The following is a 27,885-nucleotide window of genomic DNA, read 5'->3' as shown; positions in this document are numbered from 1 at the left end:
TGACTGCGAAATATTGCTAATGCGAAAAATATTTAGCTTGCGAAATATTAAGTTTTGCTTTCTAAGGTATATAATTCTTCTCTTAGATTGTTCGCGTCTAAAAAGAATTCTGTAACGGAATCAACAGTAGGTTGAGTAGCTATAGTCTCATTCTCCATAATGTCTTCAAAACTTTGCAAAATTGCTTTTTTATAAACGCCAACTTGTTCATCTGGCGGCACAGTTACTAGCACAATCGGTTGATTTTCTCCTGAACTACTAGAAGCAGATTCATTTACCTCAGTGGATTTACATTCTGAAAAAAAAAACAATTTTCTCTTACAAAAACCAAAATACTTAACTTGGTGTGCCTTTTCAGAATTTGACATAAAAAATGGCCAACATTGCCAGTATTAAGTAGCTTAGTAGCTTAGGCTTTAGCCATTTATTAGCTTTACATCATTACATCAGACCTCTGTCAATCAACCCCAAAGGTTTTATGAGTTGTAAACGCACCATACACTATTTTTTTTTATTTGTTAGTCCCCCTAGGTACATTATTTCAAGAGTCTTTTAACTTACAAATTAATAAACTAAAACTAATTGGGCACTCACCTGTAGATGGTAAACACATTTTAACAAGTAATTTACTTCGTTTACGTACATTATAATTAAATGCGTAATTCATTTTAAAACAAATTTAACTTAAAACACGAACAACACAGGGTGGGTTACTTTTGTTTATGACAAACAATGTCAAAACCTCGTAAGCTACTTCAATACACCTGTCACTGTGGGATGCAATGGTTTGCTTTAAACAGCAATAATAAGCCGCACATGTGGGGGGAGTACGTGGCTTAAGTGGTATTGCATTTATGAGTGTGGGATACTAGATTTTTTATTTTAAATATAATTAAATTATCATCAAACTGTGACTTGGGAGATATTGCATGTGCATAATATGGCATGCCACAAATATAATGGTAACAAAATCTCATTTTTGCAAAAAGTGTGGGTTACGAGCTATTGCATCTTAACCGACAATATAATTTGTTTTGAATAAATTTAGGGATAATTTAAAGGAGTCTAATTATTGTTTGACAAAACCAAAACCGCGCAACACTCTTTGTTTTGCCTCTTCCCATGTCTTACCAGTAAAAACAAGGACCTTATCGTCAGCATAGAATATAATTTTACCATTTATGTTTAAATTTAGTAAGTCATTAATATATATAATGAAGAGAATAGGACCCAATATGGTGCCTTGTGGGACTCCAATTTTCCGAGGGTGACTAAGCACTTGATTTAGTTTTGAAAAATTGATCTCTATCGGAAAGATAGCTTTTAAAAAGGTCTAATACCATGCCTCGAACACCATAATTTGATAACACATCAAGGAATTTTGTGGCAATAAAACTGGAAGGGTTAGAGATTGTAGTCTTACAGCGAATGATTTTAACAACTTCTTTTTGGGTGTAGGTCAGGGTATCATGTCAGGAATGCCAATTTCAAATATTGATCCAATATCATTGATTCCCAAACACGATATTGTTTTTTCTTTCAATGAAGTATCCTATAACAAAGTCCGTGATATTATCTCCAGCCTCAAAAATAAAAATAGTAAGGATATTTTTGGTCTAAATGTTAAAACATTAAAATCAATTACAAATGAAATTATTGTTCCACTTACAAATTTAATCAATTTGTGCCTTAAAGAATCATGCTTTCCATCTGTTTTAAAGGAGGCACTTGTAATTCCTTTGTTTAAGAAGGGTGATTGCAATAAACCAGATAATTACAGACCTATATCTCTTTTACCAATTGTGTCCAAGATTTTAGAGAGGTGTCTAGCTGAACAGATTGTGGACTTCTTTAAAAGAAACAACTTATTTAACAAATGTCAATTTGGTTTTCGTAAAGACAAAAGTACAGTTCTGGGCGTCTTGGATTTGGTTTCAGATATTCTTGAAGGTTTTCAAAATTTTCAATATGACACAGTTCTTTGCTGCGACCTGAGCAAAGCTTTTGATTGCGTCGACCATGGGATCCTTCTTGGAAAGCTCAAAGCCTATAATTTTAATCCATCAAGCATTCAACTTATGAAATCTTACCTTGAGGGCAGGTGTCAGTCTGTGAGTTTTGCTGGGGTAGCGTCGGCAATAGGCGATATTACAATGGGTGTGCCTCAGGGGTCAATTCTGGGACCCATTCTTTGTTTAATATATATCAATGATCTTCCACTAATTAGTGAATATGCAAAATTTACCCTCTTTGCCGATGACACCACAGTATCCTTTCGGGCTGACATTCTGGGTGCTTCCCTGGAGGGATCCCTGGTGGCGCGGGAAGGAGTTGAAAGCTGGTTCTGCAGCAATCGGCTTCTCATGAACTCAGATAAGACACTTAAAATCATTTTCTCTATGAGGGAACTTGGGCAGGTGGAGTCTGCTGACACAGCTAAATTCCTAGGAGTCACACTAGACCAACGTTTACATTGGGGTCATCACATCAACCAACTGACTTTAAAGCTAAACAAAGCTGCCTATCTAATAAGAGGGCTCAGTGATAGGGTCTCAGCAGCAGTTCTGAGAACTGCATACTTTGGTGTTTTCTATTCACACTTGTCATATAGTATTCTAGCCTGGGGACATGCATCTGATACCAAACGTGTGTTCGGTATACAGAGAAGGGTGATAAGGGTACTAGCTGGTCTTGCATATAGGGAGGACTGCAAGGCAGCCTTTAAACAACTTGGCATTCTCACCCTGCCCTCAGTGTACATTTTGGAAAACCTTCTGTATGTTAAACATAATACTCAGTCTTTTACTACTCACCAAGATATACATGGCTATAATACTCGCCATAGAACTGACTTTGTACCTTCTTACTGCCGTCTGGGAAGGTATCGGGATGGACTGTGCTTTTGGGGAATAAAATTATTTAATGCTCTTCCCTCTGAAATAAAATACTTACCTCTAAACAGTTTTAAAACAAAAATCAAAAAAGTTTTATTAGTGAATGCTTTTTATTCATTAGAGGAGTTTTTAAACCACATATTTTAAGGTGATTTTACTGTGTTTTTATACCATCATTTATTGTTTTAGTTATAGTCGAATTTTAATTTAATGTTCTTAGTGTTAGTACTGTTAAGTAGTCTGTTTTGACTTTACCTATGTATTTTTTGACTTGTGTAAAATTTATATTACTGGCATCAATAAAAATTATGATTGTGATTATGATTATAAGGAGTTTTTGATGAGGCACAGTATTGAAAGCTTTCGCAAGATCTATAAACATAGCTTTTAATATAAAGTTTAAAATAAGTGTAAACAAGTGCAACTGAAGACAACTTTAGAAAAGTCCTATTTGGTATCATCTATATTTCCATCAACTAATGATCAATAATGTTTTCCAACATAGACCTCTAGGTAATACTTAGTTTTCATTGAGATGTAAAACCCAAGATAACTTATCAGATCTCATAATGTCAAATGAAATTTTACCACGTAGAAGACAGTTCACACCAGAGGAATGGACAAGACTATCAAATTATTTTGTTGGAAACAACTATAGATATGGAGAAAATATTATAATACCCCGAAACTTGGGTCCAGTACAAATAAAAACCAATGAGGAGAAGATGGTAGAAGCTTTTTTCGAGAGCAGCCCTTTTAAGGTTATTATGAGTTGTGTTGCAGGGTATGGCTTGGGTGCAGTTATAGGTCTCTTTTCGTCAAGTACCAGACCGAGGTCCGTGACAAATGTGGAAACCCAAACGGCTCGTCAGGTTTTTAATGAAATGAAAAGCACAACTTAAAATGGAACCTATGCTGGAGGAGTTACTGGTGGCATGATTGGCTTAAGAGCCAGAGTGAAAGCTGGGGTTGTTGGTGCAATGGGATTTGCAGCATTTTTGACTGTTATAGACTATTACAAGCATTCAAGGTTTTAGACACTTATAGTTTTTTTAGTTTATTTAATTGTGAGGAATTTGTTATATTTATGTTAATAAAAAAAAAAAAAAAAAAAACGTACATTTAGCTATGACTTTATTACTGATTATATAACTAAAGTCTGTTTTACATTGCTAGTCGGAATATCATCCAATCCTATACTTGTTTAAGGCAAAAGCTAGACCCCAATAAAACAATAGAAATGCAAATCAGGCTTATATGCAAATTGGAAATAAACTTTTTAATAGGTAATCAGCTGTTAGGCAGAAGCTGCTTATGCTTTTCACTTATGTTTCTTATTGTATTGTCTTCAAGAGTGAGAAATGTAAAAGAGATTCAAATGAAATGTAAAGCTTCAAACTTTGCAATGACTACATATTAAATTTTAAGTATTGATTTTTAAGACAATGAAGGACACATTAAATACAAATTATTATTACCTGTCACCGTTTAAAATTCCCTGATTAGTGGCCCTATATCTACGGATTACCGTGCAATTCCTGCTCTGGTTCAAATCAAAACAATTCGATTTTTCCAAAAGGTCTTTGTTCGTCGACGTCTGCCTTTCGGTCCCACATCTGATGCATTTGGTTTTTTCCGTGGGGTTAATTAAGCTGCATGAGACACAGTGCCATTGCAGCACCGATGCAATCGCGCCCATCGCACTTGGCACATGGCTAATAACCCCATTTAAAAATGAAATTATGTCAGGAAACACGAACAGCTGATATTTTTAACTAGTATGGAAACAAATCGGCCATCCTTTTATTTTGTATGGATTTCTTTGGGTCAGCGCTCAGCACTTGCGCGTAAACAAATCACACAGCGCTCAGCGTCGGAATGACAGTTGACAGTTTTGGAATGACATTGACGTTAGCTGTTTAACGATTGATGGTACAAGTTTAGAGTAATATTTGGGTAAATATTCAATTGGTTTATATTCAATCAACAGTCATATAAAAAAATACAGAAAACATAAAGCGCGTTAATTTTTAAATAAGATCAAATTTAAAATTGCTACCAGTTCTTCATTACTTGGGGCAAGTTCAAAATTGCCACTGTGTCGTGAATATTTTTTAAATTGCTTTAGATCAAGTACTTTATTACCAAGTTTATACAAGCACCTTTAAAGTGGTTTAGTGACTATTGGTTTAACTTAATTCGCATGTATAAATACGCGTATATCGGTTTAGCTTAAATCGATTTAAATAAGTGGATGGTTCAGTTTTAAACCGCTTTAAACTACCGTGTAAACGTCACAAATGACTTAAATGCTTTAAAAAATAAATAAATAAACAGATATTTTAAGACAGATGCTAATTTTATGCCAAATAATTTTGTTATCACTTGATAAACTAGTCAACTTTTCTAGTAATAAACCAACTAGTCAGCTTAACCAATTTTTTTTCAAATTTCTAAGTTGGCAATGGTAAACAGCTGTTTAATCTTAAGGTGGAAACCGTTACTTAATCCTCACATGTAAAATAGCTAAACCGAATTGTCTCTAAACCGGTTTAGTCGCTAAAGTGGTTTAATTGCCCGTATAAACTTGCTAGTAGATTAATACTTCTTAGATAGGAAACTCCGTCGATTGAATGTTGCGCCCTCTGAATGTCGAGGAGTAGTACTAACCGGCAACGAAAATGAGTTTGTGACGTCATAGTGGCGGGAATTTTAAAACTTGACTAAGACGCCAAATTAGAATTTCGCCCTACTATACCGTGCGCTTAAAATTAGTGAGAAATGCGTGATTATTTCGAAAACTATACTTTTTTGCCTTCATATTAAAAAAAGTCCTCGATTTATCACTTTTTTATTTGCGTACTAGAATTTCTGAAAGACTCATACATTTCCTACATAATTTAATTAGGAACTTTGTTGTATAAAGAACAAAGTACAATTTACACAGGGTGTGACAAAAGATTTGAAAATGTATAAAGGTCAATAAGTAATGTTTCATATAATACATAACAAACTATTTTTCAATATTATAAGGCTCTAAATAAATTTCTGCTTAAAATGTTTTTCAACGGTGATGCTTTTAAGATCATTGCTTAGTTTGTTATATAATCATATACCCTATATAATAAGTACCGCGTTTTATATACAGTATTAATCACGTGGGTAAGTACAACACAGTTCTTCTTTCATAATTATGATTAAAGCTGAGATTTTTCTTCAAAATTTCCAAAATATAAGGTCCTCAAATGTTACACTCGGATATTTTGATATTATAGGCGAATACTAACTGCTATACACTGAATTATTTATGTATAGCAGTTAGTGTTTTTGGCTTCATCTGGGGTGCCTCAAGGATCGAATTTGGGGCCTTTACTGTTCTTACTTTTCATCAATGACCTTTCCCGCGCCTTAACTTGTGAAAACTTACTGTTTGCCGACGATTTGAAAATATATAAGGTGAAGTGGGGTAGATGTTTAGTAAAGTTGCGAAAGTTTAGGTTTATTTATTAATAAAAAATAAAGCAGAATCAAACGCAAATTTCTCGTTTTATTTAAAAAATCTTTCGTCTTTGCTTAATATATTACTGCAATTCTAACGCCTACTTTTTATTTTTAGAATAAACTATAATTTCTTTTTAAAACAAAGTCTATACTACACACTTCCTCTCTATTTTGGGGCAAGTCTGTAGACGACTGGTATCCTCGATATGCCTACTTTAGGAAGAATATGGGGCAAATGTGTAAAACTTACCTATATTGCGATTGTTTTAAAATACTAAGACTTGGCACAAAGTGACATGTAGGTGAATATTTTTTATTTATAAACACAAAATGAAAACAGAATATTCTATGCATTAATTATAACTAAATGTAAATCACTTAAACAAGTTTATAAGCATGAATTATTGAATATTATATGCAGAAAAATTTACATCAAATTTTATTAACCTCGCCGACCGGTTAAAACGGGATTTGGGAGAGACCTTATAATGTCGCTTCTGCTAACTACAGCATATCCTTCGGGATCTTTCCATGTGAATGTTGAAGAAGCCAAGGGGTCTAAAGTTAGCACTTTTTTGGTAAATTTTATTTCCAATTCTTCATCCTCTTTATTATGAGAGATCACTTGTCCGACAAAATATTTTTTTGATTTTTTCCCCTAAAAGGCAGACTAGCACCCAGTCATCTTCTTGTATATCTGTAGAAGGCTTACTGATTTGCTCCATACATGCATCAACTGCTTCCGCGTTTCTCATCTCTTCCTCTATTATATCATCATCACTTTCTTGGAATATAATTTCTTCATCACTTATGTCCTCTTCTTCATTCATGGAATTTGGTTTAAATTTTTTGCGCCGATTTTTATTTGATTTTGATTTTTGTTTTAAAACAGTCGAATCCTTTTCGATCAAGCGACGCATAACTTCCTCAGAAGTTATAACTTCGGCTCCAGAACACACTTTTCTTTTCTTTACTTTTTCGGGTGCGTTAGTCTCTTGAACTGTAGACAATAGCAATTCTTCGAAAGAGTATCGCTGTTCTGGTAGCCCTTGGTATCCACTTGGACCTGGTTTTGAATTAGGGCTTGACAAATGAGGATGATTTGTATCTTCTCTGTTAATATTTAGGGAATGTTGTCTCAAATTATTGGCAATAGCACTATTGTCCTAGATTTGACGGTCCTGGTTGCAATATATCCATCGACTCATCAGGAAATCTTCGTACCCCTTGATGTTGCTCCCATCTCTTGTAAAATAATGGATCGTACTTTTCCTTGTCAACAACACATGCATCAAATGGAAAAATACCTCCTTTCTTAAAACCATTAGATATAATTGGTTTGTTTCTTTCCATATTTGCAAACTAAGGAGCTAAATTTTTTCTTTGGAATTTGTCTTCCCTCATTATGCTTCTGCCAGTTGATCAACTCATACTCCCATCTAACTTTTAAAGACTTAAAAATACTGAGGTCAAGCGGTTGTAGAATATGGGATGAATGGGGTGGTAATTTAAGAATGATCACCCCATTCTCCCTGGCTGCTCTAATTAATCTTTCATCCACGTGGGACGCGTGACCGTCATATATCAACAAGACTGGTCTTTCTGGGCCAAAGGATTCTAACAAACTTTGTTTAAAATATTGTAGAAATATATCGGATTCCATCCATCCGTTTGCTGTTGTGGCATACGTTATTCCAGGGAATTCTTCATCACGTGGAGCAACCCATTCCTGCCACTATATGCACCTATTTTTTGCCTTGAAAACTATTAACGGTGGCGCCTTAAACCCATCTGCACTAACAGCCATTAAGACTGTAATAATTTGCCTTCCACTGCCTGCAGTTGTTCTAGAAGATGGAGATCCTCTTTTGCCTACTATTTTTGTCTTGCTTGGATCTAGACAAAAATTGGTTTCATCAACATTCCATATTTGCCGTGGTTTGTCGTGCAAATTTAAGGAATTCAACTGTGTTTTTAAAATATCAAAGTAGCCATTAATTACGAATGGATCTAAGCATTTCCTTCTAGCAAACTCCACTGATTGGGGTTTTTCAATGGATAAATTGTGGCGCTTCGAGAAACTTATAAACCAATCTTTACCTGGCCGGCCTGCTTTAAATGGCGTTTTAAGTTTATTTAGAATGACATACTTTTCAACAATATTAAATACATCTCGTCGAGTTAGTCCCCATCCCCATTTTTCCATTGTTATTAAACATTGAGCAAGCTTTTCTTCTAGCTGGAAATCGCTGCACTTCTTCCCATCGTTAAGCTCTTTACACCTCGATAACCTCTTCGATGATAGCTCATGGTCATTTGTGGAATGTTATATTTTTTGTGCGCGCCGTATTGAGTTATCAAACCTCTCTCAATTTCATTTAAAGCCCTTTTTAATGTATCTGTAGTGTATGAAGTTTTTCTACTTGAAGTTCGTTTATAGTTTCTAACCATGTTTGCCTGAAAATAAGGAAAAAATATAGATAATTAATAATGAAATTTGCTAATCGTAGGAAAGGGGTAAGTGTGTAGAATGCTACACACTTGCCCGCCTTAATCACTACACAATTGCCTCAATACGTTTTTTTCATGGGGCAACTGTTTAGTAAACAAAATATTTAGGTTAGTAGTAAAAAATATTAAAAATATGAATAGATATACAATAATACATACCTAGAGGTATGTCAATATATACCTAGAGGTATCTCTGTCAAAACTGATACTTATAGGAAATGGTATTGTGATCGTCGGATGATAGTCGATTAATCTATAACACTCAAATTATTTAACGTTGTAAAAAATGCCTTCCGAATTTAAAAAGCACGACACACCTGGTGTATAAAGAATAAACTTAAAGTAAATATATCTAAATGTAAAGTAGTGACATTCAATCGTCAAATCAATCAATGACAATTAGAGCATTGTGAAAATATACATGATTTGGGGGTTACATTTGATACCCAACTGACATTTATTCCCCACACTCAGTCAGTCCTCTCATCCGCAAATAGAGTTTTAGGTTTCATAATGAGAAACTGTAAACAATTCACTAAGATCTCTTAAAACACTTTTACTCACTAGTTCGATCAAGATATATATCAGATTCATGTTATGGCTCTAGAGAATGTTCAAAGAAAATTCCTCAAATTTTTGCATTTGAAGGAAACTGGAGTCTATCTTCAAAGAGGATTTGATAATGCTCTTTTACTGTCTCAGTTTAATATCGATTCTCTTAATTTTAGAAGGATGCTTGTTTCTAATAACTTTATATATAAGCTTACTCACAATCTTATTGATTCGACTCATCTTTTATCAATGTTAAACTTTAGAGTGCCAAGATGTAACTCACGGCTTACCGAAACATTTTATTGTCCTCATTCGAGAACTAACATAGGTAAGAAGTCACCAATTTTTGTTATGACCACAATAACAGCATCTCTGCTCTGTGCGATATACATAACTGTTAGACAAGTAGGTATTTTCACTAGGGAACTTTTTTCCCCTCTTATTTAAGTTAGATGTGTAGGTCTTATAGCTTAAGCACATATTGTATTTTTCAGTTTTTTTTTTTCATATTTTATATCTGTTACTTGGTGTGCTAGCTTTGTTCTGTAAATGGTTTTGTACTGTTGAACAATAAACAATAAATAAATAAAATAAAATTATTAAGTTTATTACAAAAATATGAAATATGCTTTGACCAGTCCATAAATCCTGAAGAATTTAGTGTTATTTGATATATTAAAGAAGCTGTTTGTTATAGATTCTGGTTTTTTAAGTTTTGTGCTAAACATTATTGAGTTAATGAAAATATTATGCTTGTATTTGTAATTTGCCCAATAGCAGATTTGTATCATCCATCCACATATCTGTGATGCAAAAATTAGGATGATTCAATTCAATAATATTTACATAATTTAAAAAGATCCTAGAATATTGTCTTGAGACCAACGCACTTTGTAATATCTCGGATTTCTTAGTTATATACAACTACTCGCCTAGTTGTGTCACTTAAACACGATTTAAATAACTTGAGAGCCTGTCCTGTAATTTCATAAAACCAGATATTTTAAATATATGTCTAACCAGTCAAATGTCTTTGATAGATCCAGGAATATACCTAGTGCAATGTTGTCGTTTTCCAAGTATTCCAAAATAGCCCGAGTAATTTGAATATAGATCTGTTTGTGTAGATCCTTTTCCAAGATAACCATGTTGATTTTTAGAGAAAAGATTATAAACATTCATAAATTCTGTAACTATTATAAGGATATTAATATTTCCTCTTAATTTTTAAAACTAAATTATATATAAGTTAATTTTTATTTGGCGTTACTGAAGTTAGTGGCATACTTCTAGGGTTTTCTCTAATATTTCTCTCAGTAATGATATTAGGAATATCCCACTCTTTTTGAAATTTCCTGTAATTCAACGTTGAATGCGGCCAATATTTTTAATCCCAAGGTAACATTAACACACAACAAATTGTATAAACGCACATTGAGATCTTGTAAATTTCTCAAGACTTTTACTATAAATTCAACCACCTACAAGATTAATTTGAATTCCCGATTCCATCCACTACTAACGATTAATAATAAATAAACAAACCAAATTTTGTTTTAAAAAATATATATTATTTAATATTACCTCTCATAGTTTTATTTAACCTTAATTTTATTTTATTTTTATTTTTATTTAAAAATATGTAAGTCCTTATTTATAATAATAATTAATGACAATATCGTAAAAACAGTTTGCAGGGAAGGAGATTATATTTTAAAATAGTGAAATGACTGAACTATTAGGTTACCTTAGTAAGGTAACTTAGACATTTCGAATTTTTCTTTCACATTTTGGCAATTACTGACAGAATGTATTTTACATTAATTTTAAAACCTCTACTATTAGATAATAACAAACACAACAAGTATAATAATCATTACGATTACATACTGTATGTCCTAATAATTAACGAAAAATTTGGATAGACCATAAATAGGAACACTCTTAATCTCTAATTTCCTGTCCTAAGTTAACCTGGGTAAAACTGGTTCCATCTAGAAAAACAAATTTAAACCATACTACCCTATTAACAGTAGATATATTATTGCTAACTATAAAAAAAATCTATTCTACGTTGACCACATATAAAAATATGTACTTTGCCAGAAAGGCACATACTGCAACAACGGCTGACAAATAAGCTTGGCAAGTGGAATATTTTGGCTTAAAGCATTTAGGAATGCACCAATTTTATTCTTACTATATTTCTCATAAAACGGGGATCGAATCAAGTATAGTAGTAAAAGGATTGTCCTCTTAGACAGTTGCAATTTTTGTTTTTCACTTAGACCTTTAAGAGATTTTCTGTGGGTGGATTTGTACAGTTGAAGGCTAAAATAAATAATCAAATAACAACTTAATTAACATCTTTGTGGATTCATTTACCTTGTCAAGTCCATTGCCATTGATACCATCCAAGGCTTCCAGCTCCTGGTACCGAACATACCCATGGAAATTAAGTGGAGCAGTGGCTTAGATATGTAAAGCGTTTCGGCGATAAGTTGCCTTTTTAGTAAAACTCCTTCAGTCTGTGTCTCACTAGTAGGCAAAGAAGTTTTGGAAACTTCAACGGGTTTCCAACTTCTCAAACCTAAATCACTATAGTTGATTACACCGTTACAGCAATCATTATATTATTACCTAATGGAGGGGACGACTCAACTTTTCTAACCACTCTACCTGACCTCTTTAGGGTGAATGTCACAAAACTTTGACTAATGTCCGACGCGAGGCCTGTGGAATTGGCATTTTGGTCTTTTGATAATTGAGTTCTTTGTAATGGTGGAATAATTGGGTTCTCGATGGTGGTTTCCTTATGTTTATATACTAGCAATAGCCTGGCCACACATCTAAGAAAATTTTATAATAAAATTGTTATTTTAGTATTTAATGACTAGTAATGATCAGTAAATATTTGATATGTCTATGCTGCTTGCTTTTGCCCTTTGTTATCTCTTTACAACCATTTTAAAAATATTTGAAGGTAGGTCCCAAAATTCTTTATTATTAGTAAAAGTAGCAGCAAATGTACAAAAACATTCCAACAAGTTTTTAGTCTTAAAAAGGGAACACATAGATCATTTGTCTGTTTAGTGAAATGAGAGTGTAATTTTTTAAACTTCTTAAATATCCTGTTTACTACCATACAATTTTAGACATTTAAATTTCAAAAAATCATAAATTTGCTTATTGTACATGTTCAGCGTCCGAGTAACAACATCATATAAACTCTAAGAATTTTCTACAATTTTCAGGTATTTGAGATCATATCATATGTGTTGAAGACTTTTGCAGTAAATTTTACAAGAATTGATCTTCTTAATTTGTTTTCTAATCTTCATAGTTTAAAAACTAAATGTATCTTTTCTTCCTGGCATTTGAATCTATTTTATGTTTATATTTTTGGGGTGTCACTTTTCATTTTTTGCAGACATTTCATACAATTGATTTAATTTTTGCAAGAAATTGTTATAGTAAACCATAAAGAAAATTGGAAATATTGTTCCCAACTGTGCATTGCCAGAACCTGACAATAAACAATTCCCTCGATAATTTTAGCAATACCCCAAATGATAGTTGGCAATAAAAAGAGTTTAGCTGGAGCTTTGATCTAAAAGAGCAAATCATTTACATAATTGAGAAATTAAATTGGCTTCACAATGAGGTACCACAGTTATTTTTACCCTTTCTGTAGATAATACTCATGGTCTATGAAATATAAGTTTAATACTTGGATTTCATGGTCAACATAGTTAAATGCCTTACTGTACAAAAAGAGAACAGCATCATAATTGAGATCATTAAATGAATACAGTATGTCTGATATAAAATTAACCCATGCCAAGCATTGTGTTTTTGTATCCGAAAAAAACAAATTCCTCATTATTAAATAGCTCATAAATATAATATCTTTTAAATCTTTCAAGTTTAAATCTTTAAGATAGAGTGTCAGAAGAAATTAAATGCTTGTCTTCATATCTGAGCAACTGAACACTGTTCAAGAAGAAAGTAAAAATCTTTTACAAAGAGTGACACAGTAATCTAAGAAAAAACCATTGTTCTGTTATTCAGTATAAAGCAGTCAAGAGCAGAGATGTCCGAAGGTTTCAAAACTGCAAATGGGATGGAAATACCAATTCTATATGTTGAAACTATGTCTTAATGAATTTTTAAACTGGTCTTCTCATGTAATATCATTATTAAGTAAATTAAATTCTATAAATTATGATATTAGGGTAGTTAGAAAGTATATAAACTGCGGCAGAGAGACAGTATGATGAAAATGTATTTGTATAGCAAGAGCATATAGTTTGAGTGATTAAAAATGAAATATATCAAATAGTAGGTGGGTCCTGGGTCCTTAGGGAATTAAAAGTAATAAGAGTCTTTCAGTTGTATATTATTGAATGTTTAGGATTAAAGAAGTAAGGATCATTTCATAGCTTTCTAGTACTCCGATTAACATAATATGCTTAGCCAGTATAAAGGTATTTAACAAGAATTTTCAAATAAGATTCCAGATTTGGTTTACAACAGTTTACATAATAAGTATGATTTAAAGAAAAAAATTCTGAAATTGTTGATATACGATTATTTCAATCAATCAATCTGGAAACTTTTGTGCTATAACATATACAGGGTCGGATTTAACTTTTTGCCGGCTATAGGCTAATATATTTTTGCCGCCCTAATTTAATATTTTAAAGTCAATATTTTTTGTATATCGGAGGCATTATATTATTAACAAAAACAAAGGTAAGGACACAAAGTCACGATCTCATCAAATCCATATAATTTCTTAAAAAAGCTTAAAAGCTACACGTGTTTCGCTCCTGTCGGAGCATCATCAGGCCTAGACCTACACAGATCACATTACAACTCAATGTTGCTTTTAAGCTTTTTTAAGAAATTATATGGATTTGATGAGACCGTGACTTTGTGTCCTTACCTTGGTTTTTGTTTTCGTTTGGTCTCTTGGAGAAAAATGGATGATACGTTTCTATTATATTATTAATGTAAACTACATTAGAACTGCTTATAAACATTTAATAAACACATTTAACAAAAGTAAACTGTAACACACAAACACAAAAAAAAAACACAAAATTTAACAAAAGTAAAAGGCAAAATTAAACAACAATTATTCTTTAAAACAAACACATTTTATAGAATATACAAAAAAATAAAAATTAAAAATAAAATATTAAAAAATAAGTCTGATATTTTTTTTCGAACTTTCTTTTCTGCAAAATCATTAATGATATCAATAAAATTTATGTTATTTGTCACATCTGGTTCAATATTTAATATTGCCAAAGCTTCTAGTCTTTCTTGTTCGAGGGTTGATCTTAAATATGTCTTAATGCATTTCAAACAAGAGAAACTTCGTTCAGCAGAACAGTTTGAGACCGGTAAACAAATGCACATTCTAAATACACTCATATAGTTCTAAAATGGAGCACTGGGTGTCTTTTTTAGAATGTAACACATGCTCCAGAAAATGTGATGCTTCACCTTCAAAGTTTATGTCTAGGTCGTTGGGATAGCTCTCCTGTAGGAACAGAACAGTTTTTTTTAATTCACCCGAACTCATATTCCTCAGTTGAGTAATATCTAGGAAAGAAATTTTTTTATTAAATTCTTCGTAACATGCTCGCCGTTTGAGAATTTCAACTAGAAGGGAATCAATTATATGTAAAAAGGTTGAAACTCTAAATTCATCTCTTCCAGTCAAAACTACCTCGTTATCTCTAGTTTCACCAGGTCGTAGTTTAGCTATTTTTCTCCGTTTGTGGTCTTTTTCGTACGTTACTTCACTTAGTACACAAATTTTCTTCGCATCGTTTTCATATACGTCAAATTTGTCTCGGACTGATTTGAACAACACAATTAGAGAATCATATAATGTAATGGTTTGAATTATATTTGTCTCTACTTTTTGTAATGATGTATTTAGCACATTTATCCTTTCCAGAAAAAATCCCCAGAATACTATCATAAAAGTGGTTTCAAAGCGCTCAAGTTTTTGTTGAAGCGATTTTTGCATCATTACGAGTTATTGGTTTTTGTGCAGTATCTTACTCAAACCAACATAAAGTTTATAAAACTTTTATTCTATAAAACTTTATGTTGGTTTTAACACATGTTTAAAGTTTTACAGGCGTCATCTCTAGCAGACCATCTAGTTGTAGATAAGTCTTGTTGCACTTTGATTGTAAGTGACTCCATCTCACAGTCGACGCACCAAAAAAATTATACAATTCTTGTAAAACTGAAAAAAAGTTTGTTGCTTCTAAGCAACATGCAGCTGCTACATTTCCAACTAAATTGAGGGAGTATCCAGAACAAGCAACATAATAAGCTTCTGGACATACATCCTTGATTTTCGCTTGTAGGCCATTATATATTCCTGACATGTTTGCGGCATTGTCATAAGACTGTCCCCGATAGTCGATTATTTGAATATTTAGGTTTTTAAAACTTTCCAGCAAAGTATTAAACATATCTGCTGCTTTATGTCCAACATTTGGAAGAAATGATAAAAACCGCTCCACTGGAACACCGTCTTGGCGTACATATCTAACAATTAATGCAAGTTGGTCTATATGGGCTATATCTGGGGTGGAATCTACAACAATAGAAAAATATTTAGCCTGTTTTAATTCTTCTACTATAACATCTTGCACTCTCTTCGCAATGATTTTAATAAACTCCTCATATGTTGTTTTTGAGAGGTAATTTGTGGTACCCGAACCTTTTCCACCATAACGAGCAATATGGTCAGCTGAAAAGGGGTCGAACTGGGCCAAAAGTTCTATGCACATAAGGAAATTTCCATTATTAGTCGTTCCAAGTTTCTCCTCTTTGCCTCTTAAACATAAACCTCGCGAAGATAAAGACTTTACAACTGCTACTACTCGCTCCAGGACACTTCTCCAATAGGAAATTTCATTTTGTGTCCCTTTACCAAGTAACAAATCAATCCTTTCGAGTTTATTTTGCCGGCATAAGAAATTGTAAGCACATGCTTTATGGCTGGTTGAATTTTCATGTTCCTGAACCCTTTTAACCACATTTTTCCAGTCATAAAAGCCACCCGAGCCAAACTGAGAACCAATATTTTTTAAAAGCAAGCAAGCAGCACAAAACGACCTAATTTTTCCGAATAAACGATCCAGTTTCGGCTAGTTTTTTCACCATTGGGTAATTTTCTTCGGAATACTGATATTGGGCAATATCGTGTCTGATCTGAGTAGACATGTTTGCTATTTGAAAAATTTAATTTTTTGATATCCTGTTTGAAATTCTGATTGGCTATATAGTTACATGTATATTCGTTTATTATCCAATTACTAGGATCTTCTGATATGTTGACAGAAGGTTCGCTATCTTCTTTTTGTGCTGAAGATGGTGTATGTAATTGGTCCTACAGGTCGCGTGTAATTATTAAATCAAAGATTTTTATTTCAGTGGACTGTATAAAATATGTATATTAAAATAAAGTAAAAATGCCAAGGTGGTGGCGTAATTAAAAAAAATACGAAAGTAAATCGTCGTGCGTAAATGACGCGAACCAAAAGAAAACCTCTTCCTGCGATTAGATGGAAAGGCTAAAGTCAAGTGGCGGCACCGCACAAACGAACGACGGAGACGGTCCCGATGGCACGATTTTGCGGTTCCAGGAAATCTTGAATCGTTGTCCCCGCGTTGGCGAAAAAATAAAATAAATGAAATCCCTAACATTTTACAAATCTAGACAGATGGTCCAGGACTACACGCATCTTCTGGCGTAGAAAATGTAGTCGGTGGTTTTAGATGGACTCTAGGTAAATCTACAGAATTAGAGCAAGAATCTTCCTGTAATTTCTGGTCGTCCTGCTCCTGTGTATCCGAGTTGGTTAGTTTCTTAAACATGTCTTTTATTTTTAGGGGTCTTTTTAAGAACTTCTTCCGTTTTCTTTTTTTTTTTTCCTCTCTTAAATATTCCTATTGGTCGTTTTCGTCCATCACTCATCTTTGCGGTTTATTGGACCTAATACAATATGAAGCTATTATATACCTATTTATCACTAGGATGTTAAAAGCATTTAATTTAATTTAAAACTATTAAGCCAAAGCATATCTGCACCTGTGGAGCATCGAAAACAAAATAGAGGCAATTTCGGGCAGTCCATTAGCCTTTTTTAAAAACTCTGAAACCCGTCGATTTTATTTACAAGCTCCTAAGGGGGAGTGGCACCAATCCTAATGTCTCTGTTTAAAAAAATAAAAAAATATTTTTTTTTAAATTTATAATTTGTTTATAACTAATAGATAAATGAATAATTTGAAATAGAAAGGTACAAACAGTTCTTTCCTAACTAAATTGTTTGGTTTTTACCACATGTCAAAAATGCTAAATGAACTTTTTCTAACTCACTTATAAAATAAAGACCAGAACTTAAAACTAACGTATGCCCAAAATTGCCTCTGTTCCGATTTCCATGCGTCACTTTGTATTTAAACAAAATTGTCAAAATTTTACCTAAATCGCTATACCTCTTAATAAAAGTACAAAAAACAACTTAAAAACGTCTACTAAAAATAAAATGATTTGCACTCAGTCCCTGAATTCACCCTCTGTTCTATTTGTTGACAATATGATATGAATTTAAAATCCTTTTTAAACTTGAAAACGAAGAATCAAAAAAAGAAACCTACCTTTTTATTGTTTACAATTTACAATTCAGCTCCAGTCTGCTCTAGAGCTCTAATCTACACCCAACCCCAACCTCTTCTAACTTGTAAACATCGAGTAAGTAAAATCCGCAATTCGCAAACCAAAACTGTCAACAATTAACAATTTATTAAAAATAATACAAGTTTGTAGAAAAAACACCGGCACTTATCTAACAAATGTAAACCAAAAAGCGACGGCGGCTCCGATCTGTGCAATATAATACATGTATATGCCTGCTGATTTAAGGAAAGGCTTTCCTGGAAAGCCTATGCTGCATATAGGTTAGGCCGAAATTCGAGTGTTTTAATCAAAATAAGCCTGCCTATGACGAGTGAATTCGGCCAGATTTTTTTAAACTATTTTTTTTTTAAACGTGATTTTGCCGCCCTTGGCTTCAGCCTACTCAGCCTTTGCGTAAATCCGCCCCTGAACATATAACTTATGCCATTAAAAAAAACTTACTTAAATACTTGTATTGCGACAACAACAATCCATTTTCCAGTGTTGCCCCATATTTTCTGCACAGATAACTCACAAAACACCTCTGAATATTCAACTACTGAAAGCCATAGTTTTATTTTGTCGACGCTGCTTTTAAGGGTGGAGTTTACATTTTTCCTAATAATATTGTCATTTAACAGTACCAATAGATTTGATAAGCAGTAAATCAACTCGGAAACAACATGAGAATTGTTAATTCTTCCTAAAAAATAAAAAGGAGAATTATATGTAGGGTTTATGGTGATATAAGTGGTGTGCAGAAGTATTACCTGCTAGAAAATAAGAAACCCACTTGGCAGTGGTTTCCCAGTCGCCTGCGGCCTGTGGGTTTTTTGATACCCACGATTTGTAAGAGTTTACTAGTTCTGGCACTGAAAGTAGCAGGGAACTCATTGTTTAACCAACTGCAATTTACAAATCTAGTAAAAGTAGCTGCTATACATGGATTTTGTCATTCACCACAAGGTTTTCAAACAAATGGGGTATACTGCTTTTTTTTACTTGAGTGTATTAGAAGCTCCACGCCGAGTGCAAAGATCAAATGAATGAATATTTTGCTATAAAGCGTAGATAAGGACGTAAAGTGGTATAAATGAATCTTATTTGTTTTCAAGTACTTTTCATTAAAAAAAAATATATATAAATAAACTTTCAAACAGCTGATTTGGGGTTTGACAGATGACGTTTAAATGACAAGTACAGACCAAGAAGACTGAAGGGAGGAGTTATATCTCGCCTGTGCTGTCTATACAATCATTTTTATTACTATTTTTTCCTCGCTTAAATTTAATTAACACTGAGTTTAATTCTACTCCATTAAATAGTGAACCGTCCAGTAACTTACGATTTATTTTGCTAAAATATGGTCAAATCTTAACTCAAGTGTATAGTGTAAGTATAGGCTTTTGTTAACCTTAAATTGTATTGATTTTCTATTAAATGGATCGAAAGTTTTTCCTGCCAACTTCAAGTTATTTGAAATCCTGCCTATATCACAAAATAATAAATAATCAGCGGTTTGCTTAAACCGAAGTTTGGCGCCAAGTTCAAATTAACCCAAAATCAGTTAGCTTTGTACAGTAACACTTACGCCACTATACACAGGGCTAATTGGTTCTAAGTTGCTACTGATTAAGAATAAATGAATTAATTAATGGATGCAGTTGATTTATTCCAATATGTAACCTCTCTCTCCGCTAATGGTTGTTGACATTAGAAACATCCTAGAAACCGGCATTTTGATTGATCAATAATTCCGAAAGGTTATTATTCCGCCAACGTAACTTCAAAATCATTCAAGTATCATAAGTCTCACAATGAAAATAAGTTTTTGCACCGATCTGGATAAGAGCGTCGTAGTGGCCAACTGTGAAAAACGCGGCTGGATTCAAGTGGGTCCGGAAGATGACTGGAACATTTATTGGGCGGGCACGCAAACTTGCCGCAGCTTATTTAGCGTGGACAGTGGGTATCGGATGAACGATAATCAGTAAGTTACTTAAGTTTTATCGATTAATAAAAATTGTGTCACACAGCAACTAATGTTAGCATGGCTGTGGCAAGTCTAACAAACACTAATATTCACTTAACTTCAGTAACAAAAACTCGGTACAAACGTATTCACATAAGCAATCTTTATTTAATTAACTCCTTATCCTGTAGAACTACCAATACATATATTTACTCAATCTCAAATTTACTGTTGAGTTGCTTGTAGTTAACTTATTTTGCTATACGACATTTTTTACAAGATTCAACTTACCTAGGTTTAGCTCCTCTTTAACTGTCTTCCTTCCGGCTTTCCATCTCGCCACTGTCATGTTTCATCTATGTTAATTGAATTTTGAATTCTTCATTTCAGGATCATAAACCATTTCCCAAATCACTACGAAATATCGAGAAAAGACTTACTAGTAAAAAACATAAAAAGATACAGACGAGACCTGGAAAAAGAGGGCAACATACTGGCAGAACGTGGAGACGCCAAATATCTCTATTTGGACTTTATCCCAGTAACGTTCGTGCTACCGGCCGATTATAACATGTTCGTCGAAGAGTACAGGAAGGCACCGCAGAGCACATGGATCATGAAACCTTGCGGTAGATCTCAAGGTTCCGGGATATTTTTGATCAACAAACTGTCCAAGTTGAAACGCTGGTCCAGGGAGTCTAAGACGCCTTTCCAGCAGCAACTGACCAAAGAAAGCTACGTCATTTCCAAGTATGGAATTTTGAGATAAATTAGTAGGTCTTACAGGTTATGTGATTGAGAGATCTCTTTTTTCTTGCATCCAACGTGACCTGTAAAACTTGCCTCTTACTACTAACAATTTCTTCCCTTACCAATCTACAGCTGATTTTTGTAGATACATCGACAATCCTTTGCTGATCGGAGGTAAAAAGTTCGATCTACGTCTATACGTGCTGGTCACATCGTTTCGCCCATTAAAAGCATATCAGTTCAAACTGGGCTTCTGTCGCTTTTGTACTGTGAAATACGACTCTAGCGTAGCCGAACTTGATAACATGTATGTCCATCTGACAAATGTTTCGGTACAAAAGCATGGGGTAAGTCTCTTTCTCTCTTCCCTTCTATTCTTCCTACTACTGCGTCTTTTTCCAGGGCGAGTACAACTCACTTCATGGCGGTAAGCTCAGCGTGCAAAACTTGAGACTCTACCTAGAAACCACCAGAGGAAAGCAAGTGACCGAAAGACTCTTCGACCAGATAAGCTGGTTAATCATTCATTGCCTCAAAGCGATCGCTCCGGTAATTTCGACCGATCGGCACTGCTTCGAGTGCTACGGTTACGACATTATCGTCGATAACAAGTTGAAACCTTGGCTAATCGAGGTAATCCATTTAGCAACGTATTTGTATTTTTAAAATCTTGATTTTCTTGGCAGGTTAATGCCTCTCCCTCATTGACATCCACTACAGCAAACGACAGAATTCTGAAGCATAAATTGTTGGATAATATATTTAATATTGTTGTTCCACCGTCTGGAATACCTGAGTAAGTATTTGATGAAGTATGGGGACATAAGATGTAAGGGTCAAGTTCCTATAGATCTCTCCGTTTAAAAAATGCTTTAATGTTATCTGCGTTGATACGCATCTGAATATATGAAGAACTGCTTGTGTCACAACAGAGGTTACTCCGTTTCCAGAGTCCGTTCACTCTGTTTACCGAGTCGTAGCTACGGTCGAGATAAAACTTGAATTGACCAATGAAAAAGGAGCTTGCAGGTCAATTTTTTACGTCATTTGTCATTGCGGTTATTAACAAACTTGGGCAAATATTTAGCATATTACAAGAAAAATACAGAAAACCGCAGTTAGGTAAAATCGAATATGCCTAGAGGCGATTAGTATAATAAGTTTATATCGAACCAATTCATGGCGTCAAGCTTATAAACCCTTAAAAGACTGAGTTGCTACTATGTACTAGAAGGAGAAACCTAACATTCGGCACCTATAAACTATTAGGTACCTTTAAGTGTCATCTCTTAACAGCAGCGGAGATTATTGTGGACTTATAAACTTAACAATATTGGCAGCGTATATCGCAGAGTATGCCCTACTGGTATGTAAGATCCCACTACAAAGCCCTGATCCAGCTTTGTTATTCATTCTGGAGCCATCTGTGTACCAGATGGTCCCCCTATTTAGCAATGCAGGAATGCTGCCACTCCTCTCTAGCTGCAATGTGCGTCACGAATCCCTCGCAGTCCACAGTCACTGGAGCCATGCAGTCACTGCCCATCAGAAGGACAGGACATTCCGCGTGACCGGTCTTGCCAGCACGTAGTTCGCCGAGGACGTATAGCCTGTACGCAGTCCTCATTGCCTCGAATTGCACAACGAGGTCCAGAGGCGGAAGGCTTACCAGAGTCTCAAGCGCTCTAGTTGGCGCCGTTCGCATAGAACCCGTTATGCTGAGACATGCAAGACGTTGGACTCTGTCCAGTTGAGCACGAATTTTCGCATTCTCCGTACATGGCCACCAAACGATAGCCCCGTATGTGAGAAGAGGTCTCACAATGTGCGAGTAGATCCAGTGGAGGATCTTAGGAGACAGACCCCAGGTATTGCCGAAAGCCCGCCTGCAGGCCCATAGCGCGCAGGTGGCCTTCTTCATTCTGGTGTCTGCATGATCGTGCTAGGAGAGTTTGGGATCTAACTTGATTCTCAGAAATCGAACTGTCCTGGAGAAATGCAGCTGCACGCCACCTAGAGATATAACAGGAGGCGTGCCAAAGTTACGTCTCCTCGTGAATAGTAGGAGCTCTGCTTTTTTGGGGTTAATCCTGAGACCCCCCGATTGAGACGGCGTCTCTCCCTGGGCAAAGGATTCCCAAGGGAAAGATTAGCATTGACATTTGTCAAATTTCTACAAGTCATTTGTCGTCTACTGTCATTAACAAATTTACTTCTTGCCAATGTTGTCGTTTTTTGTACTTTTCATTCTTGCACATCCATTTGCCTGTATTTTAAATCTAGAGAGTGTACACCAGGAATATGAAATCAATACATACAATAAAAGAATTTAATCTCTCTTTTACGCCTTTATTTTATACGTCAAACTTTTGATAAGTAACTTAATGGCAACGTCAATTAGACAATGACAGGGGAGACGTATAGGCTGCCGTAACATGTAGCAACTCACGTTTTGGAGTTGTAAATCTACCTTTATGTTGGTGTCAAATTTCTACATGTCATTTGTCATAACAGTCATTAAGAAATTTATAAATTTAGCGCTAATTGCCTTTTTTCCTATTGAAGAAAATCATTCTTTTACCTCTATTTGCCTCTATTTAATAGAGAAATATTTTGAATATAAAGAGTACACACCAGCATCATGAAGCCAAAAGACTATTTTATTTGAACTATACGTCAAAGTTTTGACAATGACATTAATGACAAATGAGGTAAAGATCGTTAAAACCCTTATGTCAATTTCACAAAGAAGTGATCTGATCATGTTTAAAAAGCTCTTATCGTTTATCTATGATCGATGATCCTTGTTTTGAGTTGATGGTGGATGTGTATAACAGCCAGTAGGTATCTCAAAATATCACTCGTGAGCATTGGCGAGTTGTCAGTATGAAATAGACTCTGCATTTTGCTATCTTTTTTAAATTCAAAATGGGACGTCAACTCTTCATTAGCCAACATTGGCCATAAAGCGTTCATATATGCGCTATATATCGTCTGGATGTAGCTTTAGGACACCACGTAGCGTGCAATGGTAGCAGAGATTAAGCTTGATTTATAAGTTTGTGCGACGTAACGGAATCGTCATTGGAGATTGCGTAAACTCAACTTGACGCAAGCAGTATAAAATTTATGAGAGTAATTGATTTCTCTTTTTTTTTCTAGCGTCCGATGGAACAAAATACCATCATCAGAGGCCCTGGGCGATTTTGAACTTTTAATAGATGAAGACCTGATCAGTTTGAACGAAGGTGCTGAGAGCGGGTTCGGCAAAAATGCCTCCAAATGGAAATAGGCTTTAGAATTAAAGAAACCATCGTTTTGTTGTTAAAAATATTAAGTTTCACACACTCGTTTATTTGAAAATAATGTACAAAGTACCCAATTATAAGTCAAAACACTGAATTTTTTACTTTAACTTATTATACTTTTCATGAACAGTCGCAACGGCATCTAAAATTTAAAAAAATTAATCAATAAGGAAACTCTAATATCTGCACCCATATTACCATTTAATCTTTCCAAGTAGTTTGGATATTTCCTGAAATGCTCCTTAAGCTGCTTACTTTTACCCAGTATGTTTCGATATTTTTCCGAGAGATATTTTACATTTTCTTCTTCATCGATTTCCAATTCGCTTAGGGAGTCAAACAGTAATTTTTCCCTCACCATTTCTTCATGCTCCTTTAATTTTCCTTGTAATATATTTAAGACGTAACTCATACATTCGTTGTTAATATCTACAAACGTTCACTGATTAGTATTAAATATTCTAAAGTTACATTTCTATCGAATGAGATCTGTATGGATCACTTCTTCTTGGGTCAAAAAGAATAAAGGAGAGAGACGCTCTAGAAGAGAAATTACAATTTTCAAGAACAGAAAATATGTTCTTAGCCGCAACTCAAAAGCAACTGAAATAGGGACAACTTGTTTTGATGCCAAAATATTTTCAAACAGTAAAACCTTTGGGAAAAGGATGGACATACTTAAGAGTAATGTCCGATTTAAATATCGCCCTAATATTCCGAGCTTCGCTTCACTGAACTGTCAACTGCTTCCTAGGGGCGACGCGGCTATTTATATACTCGGCTGACCATGATTCCGGAAGATTCGCTGACCTTCGATGCGTCTGCAGAGATGTGGTGCGGTCTGCTTACTTCATTCCGGAATTCATGACGAGAAACAGGTGGTATTGGCGACGTTATCGTTACATTACATTATTTGATAATCTACTACCTGATCCTTTTAGAAAAATTGTGGAAAAAGTGGTTTAAGTAATGTTAAAGATTTGTTTAATGAATTTAGTTAATAATTTGGGTAACATTGTTGTTCTTCAATAAGGTACCTTATTTGTTAATATTTAATGAATGAACTTTTATGTTAATATGATCCTTACCAAAACCGATCTCAATTTTCGCTTTCTTCCTTGTTGCTTCCTCACTGAGCACCTCTTTAATTAAACACAGAGACATGATATTATCGGACGTAAACTCGGCCTCACCTTTTCTGAAACATTTTTTAAAATTTTCACTTGCAAATAAAATTAACATTATCCAGACTTACTTGTATAAACACACCAGGACGGTATCCATCATGCTCGACTGGAAAATCAGTTTATTTCCCTCGGAACTTTGGTATTTTTCGGGAATTTCTGGAAGGCATTGAGTTATCCAGTTGTGTACCTCGGCAAGAGAAAACGTCCCTTTTATTTTCAACGTGCTACGCGGCCTAAATTAAATTAAAATAAAGTTATTTGTCATTTGTGCAAATATTTTCGTTTTAGTCTCACATTAATTATTTTATGCCTGTAAATAAATGGAGCGACAAATGAAATAAAAATGCACCGTCGTGCTTTTAGATTTGATTAATAATAACATCGATTTTTAATTAATAAATATACGGTCGTTTAAATAGGAGTGAATTTGTTTATGTTTTATGTTTTAATAATAGTTCAGGAAGAACTCTTCTATGTAGGAAATAGAATTAATTAATAAGAGTAAACTTAAGGATTACCAGAGGCAGTAGAAAGTTTTTTCTCTCTTCTCTTTAAATTAATGATTTAAAATTATTTCTTCCTTGATTTTATCAGATATAAGACAGAAATTGTTCAGGCTTAAATGGGCAAATGTAAATCCCCATCAAATATTTGAAAAATAAATATTCGGACTTTCAAAATTTCGATGTTTACGCATTGTAAGTGTACATTTAGGTAAATACCTACACTATAACGAAAATAGGGTGCGACATTGTTTTGTCGTTCATTGAAAACATATATTCTTAAATTAATTGATAATTTGTCACTGTCATTGGAAATTTATTTATATGTCTATATTAGAGTACAATTTATCAATGGTTGCTTGTTGTAAACATGTGGTTCTTTGATGCACTCTAAGTAAGACTCTACTGAGTATAAACTCTCTATAGAGCCTTACTTAGACTAAATAGCAACTGCATTCAATTTGCCTGTGTTGAATTCTAGTTTAATAAGTTGTGTCTTGTGATATTTGATCAATAAGAACTTATTTGGAACCTGATCGAAATGATTAACACAACCTGTATACAATGGACTACATATCACAGAACAATAGACAGTTGTACAGTAATAGCTCGAGTATCATAGGTGTGATAACAGGTACGACGTAAATTTTTTAAATTTAAGATTTCAAGATGGCGTGCGAGTGAAGCAGCTGTGTTGTTCATTGCGCTCTTAATTTCTCACAAAAATATATGGATCTTGTATGGCAACATCTACGTGAAAAACTCTTCTGCATCTATACATCGTATAAATGGTAATGATGATATTTGAACACTTAAAAACAACAGTTTGTTACAGGTTAAAATTGGCATTTTATACTCATTATTAGAAGCACTGATCACAGTTATATTTTCAAAATTGATATTTTACAAATATTAATGATTGGTACTAGTAATGGCCTCCCAAGTAACCCATAGTTCTGTTCTCTAGCCATTTCAAATTACAGTATCCATTTCAATTTACAGCTCGTGCAGCGATGATACATTTGCCAAAATAGATATTCCAAATAGCTTAATACCAAAATAACTCTTTCGACCTCATTATACACTTTAAAGCCCCTTCGTGTCATTCATTACTCAACAATTTCCCTTAAAAGAACCGACTAATGGGGTTTTGAATAAAATACCCCTTACTCTCCACGAATCTTTTCCCAACAGCTTTATGACTTCTCTCGTTCGCTTTGTGACTGTCATACACGATATTTCGGACATTATGTCTAACCCTCTCTATGGCCATATTACATAAAACTGAGGCCAAAATGATTTCGAAATCGGCGAATTGTAGGCCTATGCAGTAAGCTCTTGAGGCACGTGCTATAACAGCCGTCATTGCGTAACAATCGATAATAACGTCTGCCAGTCTTCTTAGGCCCAATACAGACGAAGCAATACGACATCAACACGATACCCGAGCAATATCTCGCTCACATGTCGCCGCCATATATTTAAATGCAGCTATTCACACGACGCGATACGACATAAAAGGGATACGACAACGTGGCTACAAGTTGCTCGTCAACATTTTTTAGTCGCCAGCAAACTGTTGCCTCGCGATATTGTTTTTTTTTTGGAAATGGCCGCCGAACGAGACAATAATTTAAAAATTGTCATTGAAGTGGAAAAATGTCCATGTTTGTATAACTTCAAACGGTCGGATTATTCAAGGAAGGACATAACCGAAAAAGCGTGGCATAAAATATCAAAAGAAACCAAGTTTTCTGGTAAGTAACAAATTTAATTTATTTAATTAATTTAAAACACATTTGCAACGAAATAATGTTTTATTTAATGCTAACTGAGGTTATTTTAATATTTTATTTTGGTACAAATACACTAATAACAATATTTATTTTGCCAAGGAAGAGCAACACGTAGTTTTATTAAATAGTTAGTCAAATTTTTTCGCAGTGTCGTTGGGCCTGAAGTCGGCTGTAAATGAATGTCTTCTTCTT

At 34.2% G+C, this 27,885-nt stretch overlaps 4 protein-coding genes and 1 pseudogene across 7 annotated transcripts in view; 2 read left to right on the top strand and 3 right to left on the bottom strand.

Moving 5' to 3' along the window:
* LOC126744451 (calpain-D-like) overlaps positions 1-4,757 on the bottom strand; it is a 56,934-nt gene extending 52,177 nt beyond the window's left edge. The window contains exon 1 of the mRNA XM_050451881.1: positions 4,373-4,757. Coding sequence (XP_050307838.1) covers positions 4,373-4,593 — 221 coding nt within the window. The 5' untranslated portion in view covers positions 4,594-4,757. The remainder of the gene's footprint in view (positions 1-4,372) is intronic.
* LOC126744452 (mitochondrial import inner membrane translocase subunit Tim22-like) lies at positions 3,334-3,946 on the top strand (annotated as a pseudogene).
* Positions 4,758-11,069: 6,312 nt separating the features above from the next.
* Positions 11,070-19,321, bottom strand: LOC126744668 (peroxisomal membrane protein PEX16). Its single transcript, XM_050452181.1, has 5 exons — positions 18,948-19,321; positions 18,640-18,880; positions 12,099-12,307; positions 11,844-12,048; positions 11,070-11,789 (listed from the first exon to the last, which is right to left on the bottom strand). Exons 1-5 carry the CDS (start codon positions 19,069-19,071, stop codon positions 11,528-11,530), a joined length of 1,041 nt encoding a protein of 346 aa, XP_050308138.1. The 5' UTR covers positions 19,072-19,321; the 3' UTR covers positions 11,070-11,527.
* Positions 19,322-19,929: 608 nt separating this feature from the next.
* LOC126744638 (polyglutamylase complex subunit TTLL1) lies at positions 19,930-24,301 on the top strand. Its single transcript, XM_050452141.1, has 6 exons — positions 19,930-20,167; positions 20,540-20,899; positions 21,045-21,246; positions 21,302-21,532; positions 21,586-21,695; positions 24,062-24,301. The coding sequence occupies exons 1-6, from the start codon at positions 19,995-19,997 to the stop codon at positions 24,189-24,191; spliced, it is 1,206 nt and encodes a 401-aa protein (XP_050308098.1). The 5' UTR covers positions 19,930-19,994; the 3' UTR covers positions 24,192-24,301.
* The window catches only part of LOC126744637 (Bardet-Biedl syndrome 7 protein homolog), a 28,329-nt gene continuing 24,659 nt past the window's right edge, over positions 24,216-27,885 (bottom strand). For 3 of the 4 annotated variants that reach the window (XM_050452138.1, XM_050452139.1, XM_050452140.1), the window contains exons 11-14: positions 25,463-25,627; positions 25,296-25,405; positions 24,406-24,636; positions 24,216-24,349 (exon numbers count right to left, since the gene is read on the bottom strand). In XM_050452138.1, the coding sequence (XP_050308095.1) occupies positions 24,306-24,349; positions 24,406-24,636; positions 25,296-25,405; positions 25,463-25,627 (550 nt within the window). In that variant the 3' untranslated portion in view covers positions 24,216-24,305. Of the gene's footprint in view, positions 24,350-24,405; positions 24,637-25,295; positions 25,406-25,462; positions 25,628-27,885 lie in introns of those variants that run through there. The other variant, XR_007663256.1, reaches the window with a different exon arrangement.

This window comes from Anthonomus grandis, chromosome 14, assembly GCF_022605725.1.
Source record: "Anthonomus grandis grandis chromosome 14, icAntGran1.3, whole genome shotgun sequence".
Taxonomy (NCBI): Eukaryota; Metazoa; Arthropoda; class Insecta; order Coleoptera; family Curculionidae; genus Anthonomus; species Anthonomus grandis.
This window is presented reverse-complemented; position numbering and strand designations above follow the sequence as displayed.